This window comes from Podarcis gaigeae (assembly GCF_964106915.1).
Source record: "Podarcis gaigeae genome assembly, chromosome: 5".
NCBI lineage: Eukaryota > Metazoa > Chordata > Lepidosauria > Squamata > Lacertidae > Podarcis > Podarcis gaigeae.
In genome coordinates, this window is record NC_139681.1 from 63,065,585 (window position 1) to 63,082,270 (window position 16,686).

The 16,686-nt window shown below is 42.1% G+C and overlaps 1 protein-coding gene across 1 annotated transcript; it reads left to right on the plus strand.

Annotated features, from left to right (window-relative positions):
• The first annotated feature begins 3,556 nt into the window (after window positions 1-3,556).
• PTTG1IP (PTTG1 interacting protein) lies at window positions 3,557-13,598 on the plus strand. Its single transcript, XM_083740031.1, has 7 exons — window positions 3,557-3,763; window positions 6,565-6,617; window positions 9,589-9,697; window positions 10,493-10,598; window positions 10,725-10,790; window positions 11,184-11,230; window positions 11,954-13,598. The coding sequence occupies exons 1-7, from the start codon at window positions 3,652-3,654 to the stop codon at window positions 11,998-12,000; spliced, it is 540 nt and encodes a 179-aa protein (XP_083596157.1). The 5' UTR covers window positions 3,557-3,651; the 3' UTR covers window positions 12,001-13,598.
• The last annotated feature ends 3,088 nt before the right edge of the window (window positions 13,599-16,686 follow it).

Sequence of the window (16,686 nt, forward strand, 5' to 3'; positions counted from 1 at the left end):
GGTCATAGTACAGCATCTAATGTAGAACATAGCTCCACCAATGAAACACAATTCACATATATCAAGATGTACAGCATGGGTGGGTATCACGATGACTATAGAACCATGAGCACATAAGGGGCATCTTGGTGTCAGGGAACTTTTGTGGAAAGGGCACTTTGCAAAAAGCAGGTATGGGGAAATTGTGGCCATCCAGATGTTGAACTACAACGCTCTGAATCTCTGACCCCTGGCTATGCTGGTGGGGACTGATAGAAGCTGGAGTACCACAGCCACAGGTCCCCCATACTTGGCAAAAAGAAGCACAAGCAGCCAAGGAGAACAATGAAGAGCAAATTATTGACATTTATGTGTCCTTAGGTGTCTTGCTGTACTCTAATCACAAGCGCACATAGGAACTTGTTCCATCCCAGCAGCTATAATGGAGGTTAACAAGGACTGCAGATGCCAGGGGGTGTACCAGTGAGAGTGAGACCATACCTTACAGCAACATTCCTGAATATCCACAGGGTTTAGGATTGTAGTCATTCTCAGGAAAACTCAAATCTCTCAGTGGCCACTGGGTCCTGGGATAGTGTACTGATGTGCTGTGTAGCAGCAAATAAGCATAACAGCCCAGAAGGATGTCAAGCATTCTGGTGGGGATCTGCCTCTTTTCCTGCCTCTCTGTGTTGCCACTACTCCCACAAACACCAGGAAAGGCCTTAAGCAGAAGAGTAGGTGGGCGCTGGGGGGAACTCATGAGGAGAGTACTTGAGGATTGGTGTGGGAGGACGAAAGCTGGGAATTTTTCTTCAGCGCAAACTTTAACCCAAAGTGGAAAATAATTTCAGGGTGTTAAAAGCTCAGCTCTTGTTTGAATTTGATCAGCAACCCTTGTGAAAAATATTCAGTGCATCTCTTGCCTTAGCCCTTATCCCCTCCTGAGTCCTCATGGAACTCAATTTTTCACAAGTGAATTTTGTCCATTGCTTTTATCCTGACAATATTCTGTTTATTTTCTTTCCATGCCTGTTATTAAGCCCTCCTGTTTCACAGGGCACTTCCAGATTTTCAGTATTTTCAGGTGGGATTCAATCACCTATCAGCAAATCCAGTTTGTGCAATTAAAGTTGTTTTGGAGGACTTGTGTAACAAATCTGCTTCTTCAGCGGATTGAAATTTTGATATAACATTGTCTAAACTCACAAGCAAATCAAAATGAACGTCCTAACTTCTCTAAGAACTAATTAAGATGAATGCTCAGTATTCCAAGTCACCTGGAAAATGCCCACAGTTCTTCAAAAAACCAAACATACACAACAAAAATAAACTTTTAAAAACCATTGTGAATTCTGCACTGACTGAAATCTTATGCCTTTCCAAAAATTTCCCAGGGGGGCTGTTAAATAGCTTTTGGAAGACAGTCTTCAAAACAAGTTAGCTAACATGTTCTTTTCAGGCTTTTATATATACTTCAAGATGATGGCACCATCGTGTGGTCATTTTAATTTTCTTTCTTTCTTACTGTTAATACTGTAATGGACAAATTAATCTCTGTTGTTACAATCACTATTTTAACCTCATATAACAAAGTAGATATTATTCCAACAGACACATCTTCTTGTGATCCAGATGTAAATATGGAAGGGGACACCATGGTGTAACTGCAATGGCTGAATTCCATTTCTCTCCAACACGCTTTGCCATATGAAAACTGGGTTTTGCTGCTCAGTTTATTGTTGCTTTGACACCCCCCCCCCAAAAAAAACCACTATAGGAATCTCTGTCTCTCCACACACACAAGGAGACACCCGTTTAAATTCCCCTACAATGCTTCTAGTGCTTTGGTTGCCTTATTTCAGCATAATGCTTATATCAGGGTCCTGGAGGATTGAAATGGCAGGCACCACCAGCAATAGTTGCTGCTAGACTGACCTCTCTGTCTGCTGCTGAGCCTACCACTCTCAAAGATCAGGGAAGGATGGGGAGCTGAAGAAAGGAGGAGATGGGGCCCACCATGCCAGGACAAAAGGTAAGGTAAAAGGTAAAGGACCTGTGAATGGTTACGGTAAGTCCAGTCAAAGGTGACTATGGGGTGTAGCACAAATCTCGCTTCAGGCTGAGGGATCTGGTGTTTGTCTACAGGCAGCTTTCCAGGTCATGTGCAATGGAACACCGTGATGGAAGCCAGAGCGCACGGAAACGCCGTTTACCTTCCCGCCACAGTGGTACCCATTTATCTAATTGCACTGGTGTGCTTTCGAAGTGCTAGGTTGGTAGAAGCTGGGACAGAGCAACAGGAGCTCACCCCGTTGCACGGATTTGAACCGCTGACCTTCTAATTGGCAAGCCCAAGAGACTCAAGTGGTTTAGACCACAGCGTCACCCACATTCATGCCAGGATAAAGGACCCACCTAGGTGGTGGGATGCTAAAACTCCCCACCTGGAATTGGCACCAGCACCATGCAGTATATTTTTTTCTTTTATTTAACAACTACCCTATAGAAGAGTACTGGTGACCTCAACAGCTTGCTTAATTTTTAATTGGTCCTAATACTCATATCATGCAACTATTGCTGTTTGGATATTTCCTCCCCAATGAACCAACAAGGCTGATTACTTTAATCAACGATGATTAAAACCAGAGCAGCACAAAAGCTGCTGTCTGACAGAGCTTACCCTGGGTAAAAGACATATAAATGGGACGAGGGGGACCAGTGATCTGGGATAGAGCTCAAGCTTTGCACAGGAGGCAGTGAGGACCACCAACTAGGATGACTTTCAGATGATTGGCTGAATTAACGGAGGACAAGTCAAGCCTATCAATGGCTATTAGTCACGATGAGGGCTATGGAGGAGGCTCCTTTTACCCTCGTGCAGAAAGTCTGTAGTTTGGTCCCTGGCACCCCTAGCCTTGCCACGTGCTTTGCGTGCCCAAAGTCCCTTGTTTCTCCAAGGAGGTAGGGCTGGAAAAGAAAGACTCCTCTCTAAATCCTTGAAGAGTCACTGAGCTAGACGGATCAACGAGGGGGAGACTTGGCGCAAGGCAGCTTCCATCCCGTGCAATCATAATGCTGTGTAAACCTCCCAAGTCACTCAATTCGATGGCGCGGCGGGCTTCTGCTCCTCTTTTCCGCGCGCGAGGGGACAGGGCGCCTCGCAGAAATACCGATACAGTAATCTGAACAGGGAACGCCTGAACTCCCAACGGCTGCTATCGCTGCTGCTGCTGCGGCCTTGATGAGGGGCGCCAAAGAGCCTTGTGGAGAGATGGAGAGCGCGCGCGATTGGGCGGCACCTAGAAAGCGCTTTGCCAGAGTAGCATTCGTCCTTCGGCGCGGTTGTGATGGTTACGGCTTCCTTGCGGGAGCGCGCGTTCCCTCGGCCCCACCTTTCGGGGGGAGCTGCCCAGTTGTCCCGCCCAGCGCGCGCTCCCGCCCCGTCAGTGAGGAGGGCGCGGGCGGAGAACGGCCTGCGCGCGAGAGCGCGACTGAGCGTGTGTCACGGCGGGTGTGGGTGTGTTTGTTTCCTGTTGAGCTCGGAGAACTGAGGAGAAAGAAGCGCAGTGAAAGCAGAAAAGTGCGTGTGTGTGTGAGTGTGTGTGAGAGAGAGTGTTTCCTGGCGCCAGAAGAAGAGGGAGCCTGGCTTTGCGGGGCGCCTTCTCCGCCATGGGCCACCACTGCCTCCGAGCCTCTCCGCGGCCCCTGCTCCTGCTCTGCGTCCCGCTGCTCTTCGCTGTCGCCCGCGGAGCCCCCACGCCCGGGCCCGGGGAGCAAGCAGGTGAGAGACCTCGGCCGTGGCGCCCCTCGGGGGCAGGGAGTTGTGGGCGGCCGAGGCAGCCGCGGGCCCGCTCCTTTCCCCGCCCCTCGCCGCTTTTAAACGCCGATTGTGCGGCTCTCCGGTGTGGACGTGCCCTTCGTGGCCCCCGGAGGGCCCGTGCGTCCTTTCTCCTCTCTCCTTTCCAAAACAGCGCCTCGTTTCCGACGAGGAGCGGCGCCGCCGGGGCTTGCCGTGATTTGTTTTATTTTGTTAGCTTTATTGCCCTCTGTGACGCGTTGCCAGGAATCCGAAGTGTTTTCCTGAAAGTTTGTTTTTATGGCCGCGTACGCACGATACCTGGAAAGCCCGTTCGAAACGCAGCGGTAGGAATACGCGGGGGCAAACCCTATAAATCATGGGCGTAGCCAAGGGTGGCACCTGCCTCCCCAGTCAAGTACTGTAAAGGATTGAAAATACTTAACTGAGGTTATGATCCTCCCAACATGAAGACTGCCCCCCATGTTAAAATACTTAACTGACCAGATACCTAGATTCCCCACCCCCAAAGTCATGGCTATGCCTATGCCCTATAACCTAAGGGCTGCAATGTGAAAGGGTGCCTCAGCAATATGGCAGACTGAATCCAAGCATCATCATTATTATTATTTAAAAAAATAGAGATGGAAAACTGTTATCTTAAAAAGGGGCTTCTTTTTTCTCACATGAAAGGGATTTCCTCCTACCACACATTCCTGCTTCAGAACTACAGTGGTACCTCAGGTTACATACGCTTCAGGTTACAGACTCCGCTAACCCAGAAATAGTACCTTGGGTTAAGAACTTTGCTTCAGGATGAGAACAGAAATCGTGCGGCGGCGGCGCGGCAGCAGCGGGAGGCCCCATTAGCTAAAGTGGTGCTTCAGGTTAAGAATAGTTAAGAATAGTTTCAGGTTAAGAACGGACCTCCAGAACAAATTAAGTACTTAACCCGAGCTACCACTGTAATTTTTTGCACACATGCAAGTTTGATTGCCTAAGATTTATGAAAACTGGTGACAGCTCTAAAAAACTGTACTGGACTTAGTGGCTTGAGAAAGCACTGGTGTAATCAGTGTCTGGTCTCTGTTCTTGTTCGTTTGCATTCCTTAAATTGGAACTGAAGCATTAGATTTACCGTGAGTAAGGTTGGTTTCTTTAGTGTCTGAATTTGAGGCTGAGTTCATTTGTTCACTGAGCTAATGTTACGTGTTTGCCAGGCAGTAAATAGTTGCAGCAAAACTCCTGATATCCAGCCATGTGATACAGATTAGTTGCTCCTTAGCACACTTTGATCTCTTGATTGTATAAAGAGTTCTATTGGTTAATGTGGGAACTTCAGATCTCTGTAGAAACTGCAAGTCCAAAGTTGGCTGTTGTAGTTCATTCTGGGCTATTCCTTGTGTGGTCTTGGGATAACAGGGATGCCATTTCTGAATTTCATGATGTGGCAAATTGCTGTATGCAAAAAAGTTTGTTTAGGGTTGAAAATAGCGGGGTTTACCCTTATAAGCATGAATGGCATTGTTATGGTGCTTGTAAGAAGCACCATGCCATATGCTTTGCATACAGAAGGTTCAGTCCCCTGTCATCCCCAGTTAGAAAGCTCATATGGTCAATGTCTAACTTAGTATAAGTTATCCTATATTTCTGGTGTCAGTTTTCACTTGAGTAAAATACATGATAGGTTAATGGCTATAGCATTGCTTTCATAGTTTACGTCAGTGACCTGCATTGACTAGTTCATTTGAACTGTGTGTGGGCATAGGGCACTTTCTTTAACCCAGATGTTTCCTTGGCCAGCATTTGCGACTGAGTTGACAGCATTGTGCAGATGCTGGAATGAGTGCCCTGTTGCTAAACCACTTCCTTGTAATTGAGCTAAACCAGGCTGTGTCATGTGCTCAGGGTTGTTCTAGAAGACACTTGCTTAGAACTTTATTCTGTAAAGTTGATTGCTAAACATGACCTCATTAATCAACTGCACAATTGTACTGACACTAATGATCGAATCTTAATGGCATCATATTACACCTACTTTGTGTACCTACCTGAGAGCAGTTCAGCACAGCATATATATATATACAAGTAAATAATAGCTATACAGTAGTTTAGAAGCTTCCTCTTTGCCTGAATTTTAATGTCTAAGAAATGATTGTTGAGAATTATGGGAATGAATTTTGGACTGTCTTAATTTTCTGTCCTAAAATAGGAAGTAAATGTTTACAACCATGAGCAACTTGGCTTATATTCCTGGCATCAGGGAATGCCACAAACTTCTACAAGTAGAGTTCAGCCTTATTTTTTAAAATAGCAAAATATATTATGGGAGAAAACTGCAATAGTGAGTGACTAACTTAATGCAGGGGCGTGGGTGGCGCTGTGGTGTAAACCAATGAGCCTTGGGCTTGCCGATTGGAAGGTCGGCGGTTCAAATCCCCGCAACAGGGTGAGCTCCCGTTGTTCGGTCCCAGCTCCTGCCAACCTAGCAGTTCGAAAGGACGTCAAAGTTCAAGTAGATAAATAGGTATCGCTCCGGTGGGAAGGTAAACGGCGTTTCCGTGCGCTGCTCTGGTTTCGCCAGAAGCGGCTTAGTCATGCTGACTACATGACCCGGAAAAACTGTCTGCGGACAAACACCGGCTCCCTCGGCTACTAAAGTGAGATGAGCACCGCAACCCCAGAGTCGTTCGTGACTGGGCTTAACTGTCAGGGGTCCTTTACCTTTAACTTAATGCATTGTCAATTATAAACTAACACATCATTCCTCTACTCTCTCACAATAGGCTGCCAACAGTACACAAACAAAACATGTGAGGAATGCCTGAAAAATGTCACGGTAAGTAGTATACAATTGCAGAATGCATATTGTAACTTGAAATTGTCTATGAGCCTGCTGAGCCCAACTCAGAACCGTTCAGGTGTTCTAGAGTGCATCCACAGGGCTATGCTGAACCAAAGGTGAACGGTTCCAGAAACCCTGCAAATGCAATCTTGGTAGTCAAGATAACCCCACAGTTGGTAGTTGTAACCATGAGCTCATATATGTTCATATTCACTTGCTTTGATATAGGCCAATTGGCTTGCTTTGATTTTATCCTTATCTGTGGGCTTGGGGTGCTGGGCTCTCAGCCCAGAAAAGAGGAACTATCTGTAAGATTTGGTTATTTGCAATCTATGCCCTCATCTGAAGTGATGTAAAGTGCTGGCCAAAGTGACGTATGCTGTTTGGGGTATAAAGAATGTATAAACATTTGCTTGGGCCATCTCCTTGCTCCAGTGTCCTTCCCGCATCTGTAAAGGCTGGGAGACCTGGCAGGCTGACTTGTTGAAAGACTACACCTCTCTTTTAATAAAGCACTAGAACTGATTGCTCTGGTGCTTTTGACATCCTCCTTAGGTATCCCTGCACCAAACCACTCCCACGAGCCCTCCTTTGGTCTGGTGGATCAGGACCGGTGCTTAGCAAATACAATAAAAAGAATAATTCTGCGTGTGCAGTGAAAATGAATGCATCAAATTGTTTCTATTTTTAATGGGGAAGGCTCTTCCAGAATACAAGCTTTGTGTATGCACAGGGAGCTGTTGGCTTAGCACAGGGGTGAGGAATCTTATTACCATTGCCCATGCTGGCAGGGGCTGATGGGGTTTGTAGTCCAACATCTGGAGGGCCATAAGTTTGCCACCCCTGGCTCAGATGCTCCTGCACTACACAATCTACTCTACACACACTCAGTAGGATGGTCAGTGATACAAAAACAAGCTTGTTGGGCAAAAATTTATCAAATCTTGCTTTCTCAAGTAAGTTTATAACATCCTGTTTCTTTCTATAGAGACCAGTATAATATAACATAAAGCCAAACCATCCTGGGATGAATAGATACGAGGCATAGGCACCACTTCATTATACAGTATATTTCAAATAAATTAATTAACTAGTCCCCTTCCTCAACAGATTTAAGTTGCAAGCCTGTGATCTCTTCCTTGCAAATTGTATTGTGAAATCCCTCTTCCAATTCTTGAGAAATGTTTCTCAATCAGTTGCTAGTTCGTCCAACTAAAAAGAAATCACTGTTAGTTGACAATAAGTGCAGATTCATGTTTAGGCAAGGAAAGAGGGGTTAAGTACAAAAATTTGAGACCCAGCATCTTTGAGTTATGTATTAACTGGAGATACCTGAGAAACATCCAATGAGTATTTTGATCTATAATCTACCAGATGTTGCTTCTGAGCAACTTCCCTATGACCTGGACTTGAGCAGGGGTTTTATACAAGTCTCATTGTACTGAAGCATCCAGATCTTGATTTTTCTTGCAGTTGTCTGGCTTTTCATAGTGGGAAAATGCAGGAAGACTTAATGAATTCAAGTCCTATTGAAAATCTAGTCAAAATAGTTTTTAAGGATAGCAGAATTTGCTGCCAGTTTTGGACAAATGCACTATTAGTTTATAGAACTTATTTGGACTCCCCTGCCATTCCCTATAGAACTGATGAGGAACCATTTTCAGTCAAAAAGCTGCATTCCCTTCTGGGCAATTTCTACATGCCAGTGTGGGCAGGGCTAGAGGCAGAAGTGTGCGTTTTACCTTTGCACAGTAGGTTTGCTTCTACACACATTCATGCATCACTTTCTGTTCTCACTTCAGGCAAGCAGGAAATATTGGAGTTCCAAGGACACATTCCAGCCAGGCAAAAATATTCGAGAGCCAGCTAAGAGAACAGTGGGGGGCTGCATTTGGTGTCCAAGCCTGAGGTTCCCCATCTGTGCCTTATAAGCATTAAAAAAATGTACTAATCACCCAGCAAACAGATTAAGCAAAAAATGGCATCTAAATTTGAACATGAGGGCTTAATTTGGGAGGGGTGTGTGTTGTTGTGGCTATTTGGCTGCACAGTCCTTTAATATGCCAGATGCATTGTTTAGAAAGCACTGCAACTATGGAGGCCCTAGAGGTGCACAGTGTATAATTCTGAGGCTTGGAAAAACCACTTCCAATTTGCTGCATCTTTCTGTAAGAGTCTGAATCTAATGTTAGTCCTTGACCTCTAGGTGCTTTTGACAGGGTACCCTTTGGGTTCACTTGTGCTGATCACAAGAACAGTCTTCCTTGATTACTACAACTTTCTGCTTCTATCTGTGGCCACTTTATACAGTTCATTTACTGATATATTATAGTTCCCAGTTTCCACATAGTAAGATTTTTATTTGGTATTAATACCATGCATATGTAACAGCCAACTACATATTTTAATGTGGCTGGGATTGTTTTTGTGTGTGGACATGTTAAATGTGATCATGTGTTTAACACAATGAGTAGTTTGTCTCTCTGCTGAATTAAGGGAAGCTTGCTTCAAGTACCGTAAGTACAAAGGATTGCAGTTCTAGACTAAACAAGTTTTTATGACCTTTTAAAATGACCTACATTTGATGCTTTTTCAGATAGGATTACTTGGCAAAACGAAACTCAAAAGGACCTAGTGCTTCAGTAGTGTGGTGTTGGGACTAAGGTTGAAGCAGTGCTCTTGAATTCTTGGCAGTGCTCTCTAGTCAATAAGATTACATAGAAGCAATCTTGATAATGTTGGCATACAGTTGTGTTCCTTTTGCTATCTTTGGGCGATACCCAGCTAGTTCATTCTCAGAATAGACTGGTTGAAATCAGTGGCTTGAAGTGACTTAAGTCAACATATTTCAGTGGTTCTCCTCTAAGTATGGATATTGCCCTTCAACTTTATCCTACTCAGCTGGTTTGTTTGTTGGTTGGTTGGTTAATAGGCTTGTTGTATTTACCACCTCTTCTTTTTCCAGTGTTTATGGTGCAGCAGCAGCAAACAATGCCTGGAATATCCTGTTCGAAATATCCTCCCTCCCAGTTCACTTTGCCAGTTGAGTAAAGCCCGCTGGGGTGTCTGTTGGGGTGAGTAACTTCCAGGAATACTGCATGTGTATCATTGGCATTGCAATTTTCTCTGTAAACAATTCCTGGATTGCTTCTTGGATGCAATTAATATTCCTCTTCTCAATAACTTTCTTCAATATTATTTAGGGTATTATAAGTAAACGTATCAGAAGTTTGTAGTCTCCTTGCAACATGGGCAGATCCAGTTACTACAGCTTACAAGTTGATAGAAAGGAATGGAACTCCTTTACTTGCTACCAGCAGCAAAATGTTCCATGACATTATTTTACAGGCAGAATTTTTTTTTCCCTGGATTAAACAGCAAATCATTACTGCAGCAAGATCATGGGGATTCTTTCTAGTTATGTTCCTATATCACAGCAAAGATATTAGCATTTTTAGTGGTCAGTTAGGTGTTACTAGGATAAAGCAGAGTATGATGATTGTTCTCCCAGTGTTTTGGTAATTAGAAGGTAAGCAACTTCTGAACATGAAGATTCCATTATGCATTTTGTGTTCAATAGTTTTGGATAGTAAATGCAACTAATCCTCTAAAAAGAAAATTTAAAGCTATTGTGGTAGCAGAAGGCTCAGCATTATAGATGTCCTATAGAGGACATTGCCCATGAAATGGCTCATTTGTATGAAGCTGCTGCACTGAGTTTGTTCTCCATGCGTTAACTGGGCAAGTTTGCAGTGATTTGTGTAGAATAACTTTAATTTTGAAATAAATGACTTAGGCCTATTTTAAATTCAGAGTTTGTTTTTTGGCAAATGGCTCACTCACTACTTTTCTTGTGTTATATATTTCAGTGAATTTTGAAGCTCTCATAATTACAATGTCCGTGGTGGGAGGAATAATCCTTATTGCTCTTTGTGTTTGTTGCTGTTGTTGCTGCAGGAAAAAAAAGAGCAGAAAGCAAGTATCTGAACATGTTCTTATTTTTTAATACCATAAATACCAGTAATATACTTACTTTAATGACACCCCTCAAGTTATGGCATACCTAATCATATATGTCCTAAATGCTCTTGTTTTGTGCAGACCTGATAAGGAGGATGAGAAAGTTGCCAGAGAGAGAGAGCAGAGAAGAGTAAGACAGGAAGAAAGGTAAGTTGCTGTCAACCTACAGATGTTGTCAGGCCTGCTGCTACCTTCCCTTTTGATGTTAAGACCAGATGTTTGCAGAAAACATCTGGAGTAACAGACTGTTGCAGGTGCTCTTCATACATTATTCCTCTGCTGTAATACTTAACGTGTTGGCCTTGGAGGACTCCAGTGTTTATAAGCATCTGGAATTATATTGTAACCTGCTTGAAGGTCCTATTGATGAAAAGCACTTTGAAGATTCTATTGGTCAAAAGACAGGGTATAAAATTAATCTTGAATGTAGGTAGTTGAGAGCTGTTTTCTTACTAATTTCCTTCCTACATAGGAGGAAAAAAATGTATACAAAATTATTCTAAATTGCAAACATCCCATGACATGTTATATTTCTTGCAGGAGAGCAGAGATGAAATCAAGGCATGATGAAATCCGGAAAAAATATGGTAAGTGCCAATGGCTAGCTGTCAAATGCAAAAGATGCTTCATCTTAGTGTGCTATATATCAACATGTGATAGTTACCACTTCAACTCATTACCCGACGGAATGGTGTCCCACAGTTTTTGACTGGCCTTGGTAACCAAGCCAAAAAACCCCTGATTGCCAGCAATCTCTCTCTCCCATCTGTTGCACCCCCACACAAATGTTAGGAAATAAACCCTACTCCCTAACAGTTCAGCTGTTCCAAAAATACTAAAGGCACTCTGCCCTTAGTAAGGGTACAAAATGATTGGAGTTTATGTTCTCTAAGTGTATCATTTAACTGATTTTGCTTAAACGGTAATTTGGGTGTTGGTAATTCTAATAAGCTGTCATCAGCTTTTCCTTATTATTAGATCAGTACTCCTGACACAAGAAACAATCAGTTCTGTATTAAGCCAAAATGTTATAAACATAATTTATTGTATTATAACTCTTTAAAATACTTGTCCAAAAACATGTTGCAAGAAAGGAGTTATTGGGGTTTTTATAACCAGATGCCACATTCTGTGAAATATTTGGATAGGCAAGTCATTGAGAAATACAGTTCACTAGACTTTGATCCTGCGCCCCCACTTTCATGAATACTGGCAACCACTTTTCATCGCCTCCCCCGGCTACTTTTCATATTTGCTCCTCACCAATATCTTTGATCTCTGTGTTCTAACCAGATGTTATTTTTTTCCAGGTTTGTTTAAAGAAGAGAACCCATATGCCAAATTTGAAAACAACTAAGATTTCTTTTGAAAAGCCAAAGTAAGCTCTGCCAGTGCTGTCTATAGAATGTGTAGTACAGCTGCTAAAAGATCCAGTAAATTAGATGCCTTAATTGCAAATGGAAAATTGGTCTTACTAGAAGACAGCTGTTAATAAGCAGCGAGATAAACGAACAAGCCAAACATACCTCTGAAAACCAGATGGCCTAGCAGGCTGGAGATGTTAGATTTTTCTTCTTTCTGTCCTGCAGGTGTCTGTGCTCTTACATAGTATAGCATAACCTTTGTTTGCTGGTCAAATGTTGGAACAAATTTGTTCATGAAGTGGAGAGGAACAGTGCACATTTCTTCTTGTCAATCTTTTCTATGGTCAACAAATTATAGCTGTTTTTAATTGAAGGGTAGGAGTTGGGTGGTCATATCAAAAAACTAGGTGGGTAGGCTATGTGAAAGGAACATAAGCTTTAATTGTGCCACTAGCAAAAAGTGCCTGAATTGATCTTTAAAAACATTTTGTTTGCAGCACAGACGTTTTTATAGTGTGATTGTGAAGGTTTGCACTTTTATATATTAATACTACTTTTTCTTCTGGACTACGTATGTGTGTTCCTTCCGTTCCTTTGCCTCTTTTAAATCACTTCAACTACAGAAATAGTTAGACTGATTTATGTTAGTAACAGTGTGATACAAATGCTTTACTGGTGCTGATTAAGTGGCTGCTTGTATTGGAATTTTAAAGGCTCTTCTTATATTTAAGAACTTTGTACTGCTTGTAATTATCTGAAGCAATGTATAATCTTGGAAAGAATGTCCTAACCAAATCAGAAGAATGAAAAGGTTCCTTTTTTGAAGTAAAGAACCATAATGCAGCCTTAGGGTTGATTTCTGCTACCTAGAGTAAGGCCTGCCAATAAAATATTTGGCTTGATGCAATAGCCTGTTTTTCTTCAGGCTGTTCTACGTCAAGAGTCCTATGCACTGGAGTTTCTTTATGAAGACAGATTAATAAGGAAAGTAACTTCTTAATGTTTACTGTCAAGTGGAAGAGTGGATTAAAACAAAACCATGAAATAATGATTTGGAGGACTGGCTACACTTGGAATGTATAAAGTTTGTTTCCAAGGAAACTTTAAACACTACATTTGCCTGGAGTGAAATAGCACCTAGATCATAAACACAGAACTTGTGGAAAATGTGGAATGATATTGTCATTTCCCCCAACCCAAAATTGAAAGCATTAGATAGTATAGAGAAATTAAATGGCTAATTTTCATGCCCACACTCTTCTAAAAACACACGTACATATGGAGGTATATTAGATACTGAAGTAGTAAGATTCCATTGTAATCTTAAACTTTTTATATATGTTGTCAAAGTCACAAACACATATAATACTTTCTATTCATTTAAATATCTTTACTCTTCTGTTGACATCTTAAAAACAAGTTGAAATCTGCCGAAATTTGCCGACAATGCGTAGTAAATACCAGAAATACAGGACATTGTTTTATAAAAACTTTCATACAATTATTTTGCCATATTAACAAGTAAAATGAATTATTTACTGTAGCAAAATTTGTAATTATTTACTTAATAAAATAAATATTTAATATCTTACATCTCTTGGCATTCTATCATTCTCTTGCCCTCTTAAGCAAATATAAATAATGGAGAATTATTGTACCACATGGTCATACAATCTCCTTTTTCTGAAGAATATGAGTACAAGTGGGGAGGGATGTCAGCATCTTAAGAAAGTGTTTTTTAGTGACAGAATCACAAATTTGAAAACTAGAAATGCTTAAGGCTTATGCTGACGTGTGTGTGTGTGTGTGTGTGTGTGTGTGTGTGTGTGTGATCTCTCTCTCCTCAAAGAGAGGGTATGACTGGCTGGAACTCTGAACAGGCTCCGCACTGCTTTGTGGCAGGTCCCATATACATGTATAACATCCTCAGGTTGTTGGGGCTGGCAGCCAGTCCAAGAATAAAGCCTGCTAGCAATATATAACACAATGGAAGATGGCCTTGAGATGGGAAGCGAATGAAGTGTGTCCTTTATTCCTTCCTACTCTGCCATAACGGTCAGGGGTCTCTTTACCTTTACCCTGCCCCAGGAGGGCTGAACAGTAATACCTTTTGAGGATGGGGATACACTGCAACATTCCACACAGCATGTTCACCTTGCTCTGTTTATCCACATATATGGGCTATCTACACGACTTAGTAATCTAGTTAGTCTTTACAATACTACTAAGATCTCACTATTTTACATTGGCTGTTCTAAAATTCTAATACATGTTCTTATTGCCTGGATTACTGTAATGTCTTGGTTCCAGTTTCTCACTCTAAATGTCTTCTATCCTCAGCTCTGTGGCCATCTAATATTTTGCTCACTGTTTAAAAGCCACACCACTGCACCATTCATTCACTCTTTTTGTGTTTAGTTCAAACTTCTTAGTATTGGCTCTTCTTTCATCTCAACACTAGTCATATTTCTTTCATGTAATACAGAGGTAGGGAACCTGTGAGACGCTGGCAGGGGCTGATTAGAGTTCAGCAATTATGGAGAGCTACAGGTTTCCCTGTTCCTGATCTAATACTGACTTACCTGCTTAACCTCTAGTTTCTTGTGCCATTTATTTCTGCCAGTTCTCTGCAACAGTTCATGCACCTAGTGCATGTATCTGTCTTCTATTATTATTCAGTCCATGCACCTAGTACATGCACCTGTCTTCCATTATTATTATTATTATTAAAATTTGTATACAGTGGTGCCTCGCGAGACGAAATTAATTCGTTCCGCAAGTTTTTTCGTCTTGCGAGTTTTTCATCTTGCGAAGCACGGTTTCCCATAGGAATGCATTGAAAATCAATCAATGCGTTCCTAAGGAAACCGCCTTCAGTCCAGGTCCGGGGACAGTCTGTCCCCCGACCTCTTCTGAAGGCCGGAGGGGGGGGGGGAGAAAGGCTTTGCTCCCCACCACCAGCATTTAAAAGAGCTCCCCAGAGATTTCCCTAGGGAAATTCGTCTTGCGAAGCGCCTCAAAAAACGGAAAACCCTTTCGTCTAGCGGGTTTTTCGTCTTGCGAGGCATTCGTCTTGCGGGGCACCACTGTACTACCCTATACCCACAGGCAGTTCACAGAGTAAAATATGAATATAAAACCACAAAACATACAATCAAAACAAAAACAACCTAATAACTCCCCCACATTTTTAAAGGGCAATAAAATGTCCTAATGTCCTAAATGTCTCCTCTTCTATCATTCCTATCTTAACCTTTTAACAGTCTTCCCTTCAGTCTTCCCTCTTCCTAGATTTCTGCATTGTGCCCAATATTTAACAATCTTCCCAACTTCTTTGTTGTTTCTAATATACGTAGAACTCTTATGAAAAGCACTTCATTAAAAAATGACATATAGTGAGGCTGTGTGCTGTGTGCTGAGTGACAGTGCAGTCCTACAGGTATCTACTAAGAAGCCTTATATGGCACAATAGGGCTTACTTCTTACAACAGAGCAGGGGTGGGGAACCTGCCCCACTGCAGATGTTTTTTGGGAGTACACTTCCCATTATCCCTGACCATTGGTTATACTGACTGAAGCTGATGTGAGTTCTCGCTCAACATCTGGAGGGCCAGAGATGCCTCGGCCATGATTAAGGACATAGGATTTCAGCCTGAAAGAGGGTCAAATAACACTCATCTGACTGCTTTCATGATATTCTTTGGGAAGAGATCAATGAGTTTTTATCCTACTTAAAATATTTTGTACCTCTTCAGGGTGAACTACCTCATCACCCCAATGATACCCTCTCCTTCCTCAAATATTAGTTCCATCTCAAAGGAAACCATTGGGGAGGTTTTAGAAGTTTTGGAAGTTAACCACCCAATGGGGAAATATTTCCCAGTTGTCCCAAACCAAATTTAGGTACATGTTTTTCCTTAGTAAAGGGGCAATAGCTGCATTAGGCAGAGGGCGTCAGGACTACTGTGGTTAGAACTGATATTCTTTTCTCTACGTCGCAGATTGCAGAGAAGAAGGCACAGATGAAAGAAGCAGTGTTTATATGCCACACTCTAGAGTTTTGAAAGAAAACCAGAAGTTAAAAGATTTATTTACCATACAAAAAACTTTCAGTCAAAGCCATAAGTTATGCTTTTGATCAATTTAACAAGACGCGACATGATCAATGTCTCCACTTCCTTGAAATTGCCTCAGAACTCCCAACAAGGCTCCATTGTTTATGTTGCACATATCCAAGGTACTTATTAAGATGTTTTGCCACAACTACTGGTGCAACATACCGAGCAAGGAGAGAAAGAAGGGGTGACCCCACCCACTATTGGCTTCAATCCTTGCTATGTGTTACCCCTCAGGGAATGCAGCAAAAAACGTTCTTTCATAGGCTAAGTGCTGATGTGAGGGACAAAATATTTATTTCAACTATTTTGAGTCCACTTAACACTACGGTCTCTAAGTGGTGTACCGCAAATTTACAAAAATAATACAACAGATATAAATTCAGTTAAAATTACCATAAAATCAGAAAACTTGTATAATTTTTTTTTGCTAAAAAGGTATTCACCAAGCACTGAAAGTTCAGCAGGTATTTATGATGTTGCTCTGGCACTATGACCCTTCTCCAGTTTTCTGTGCTCTGAACTTTGAGCTTTTGTGGCCCATTGTAGCTTAACCCAAATTGT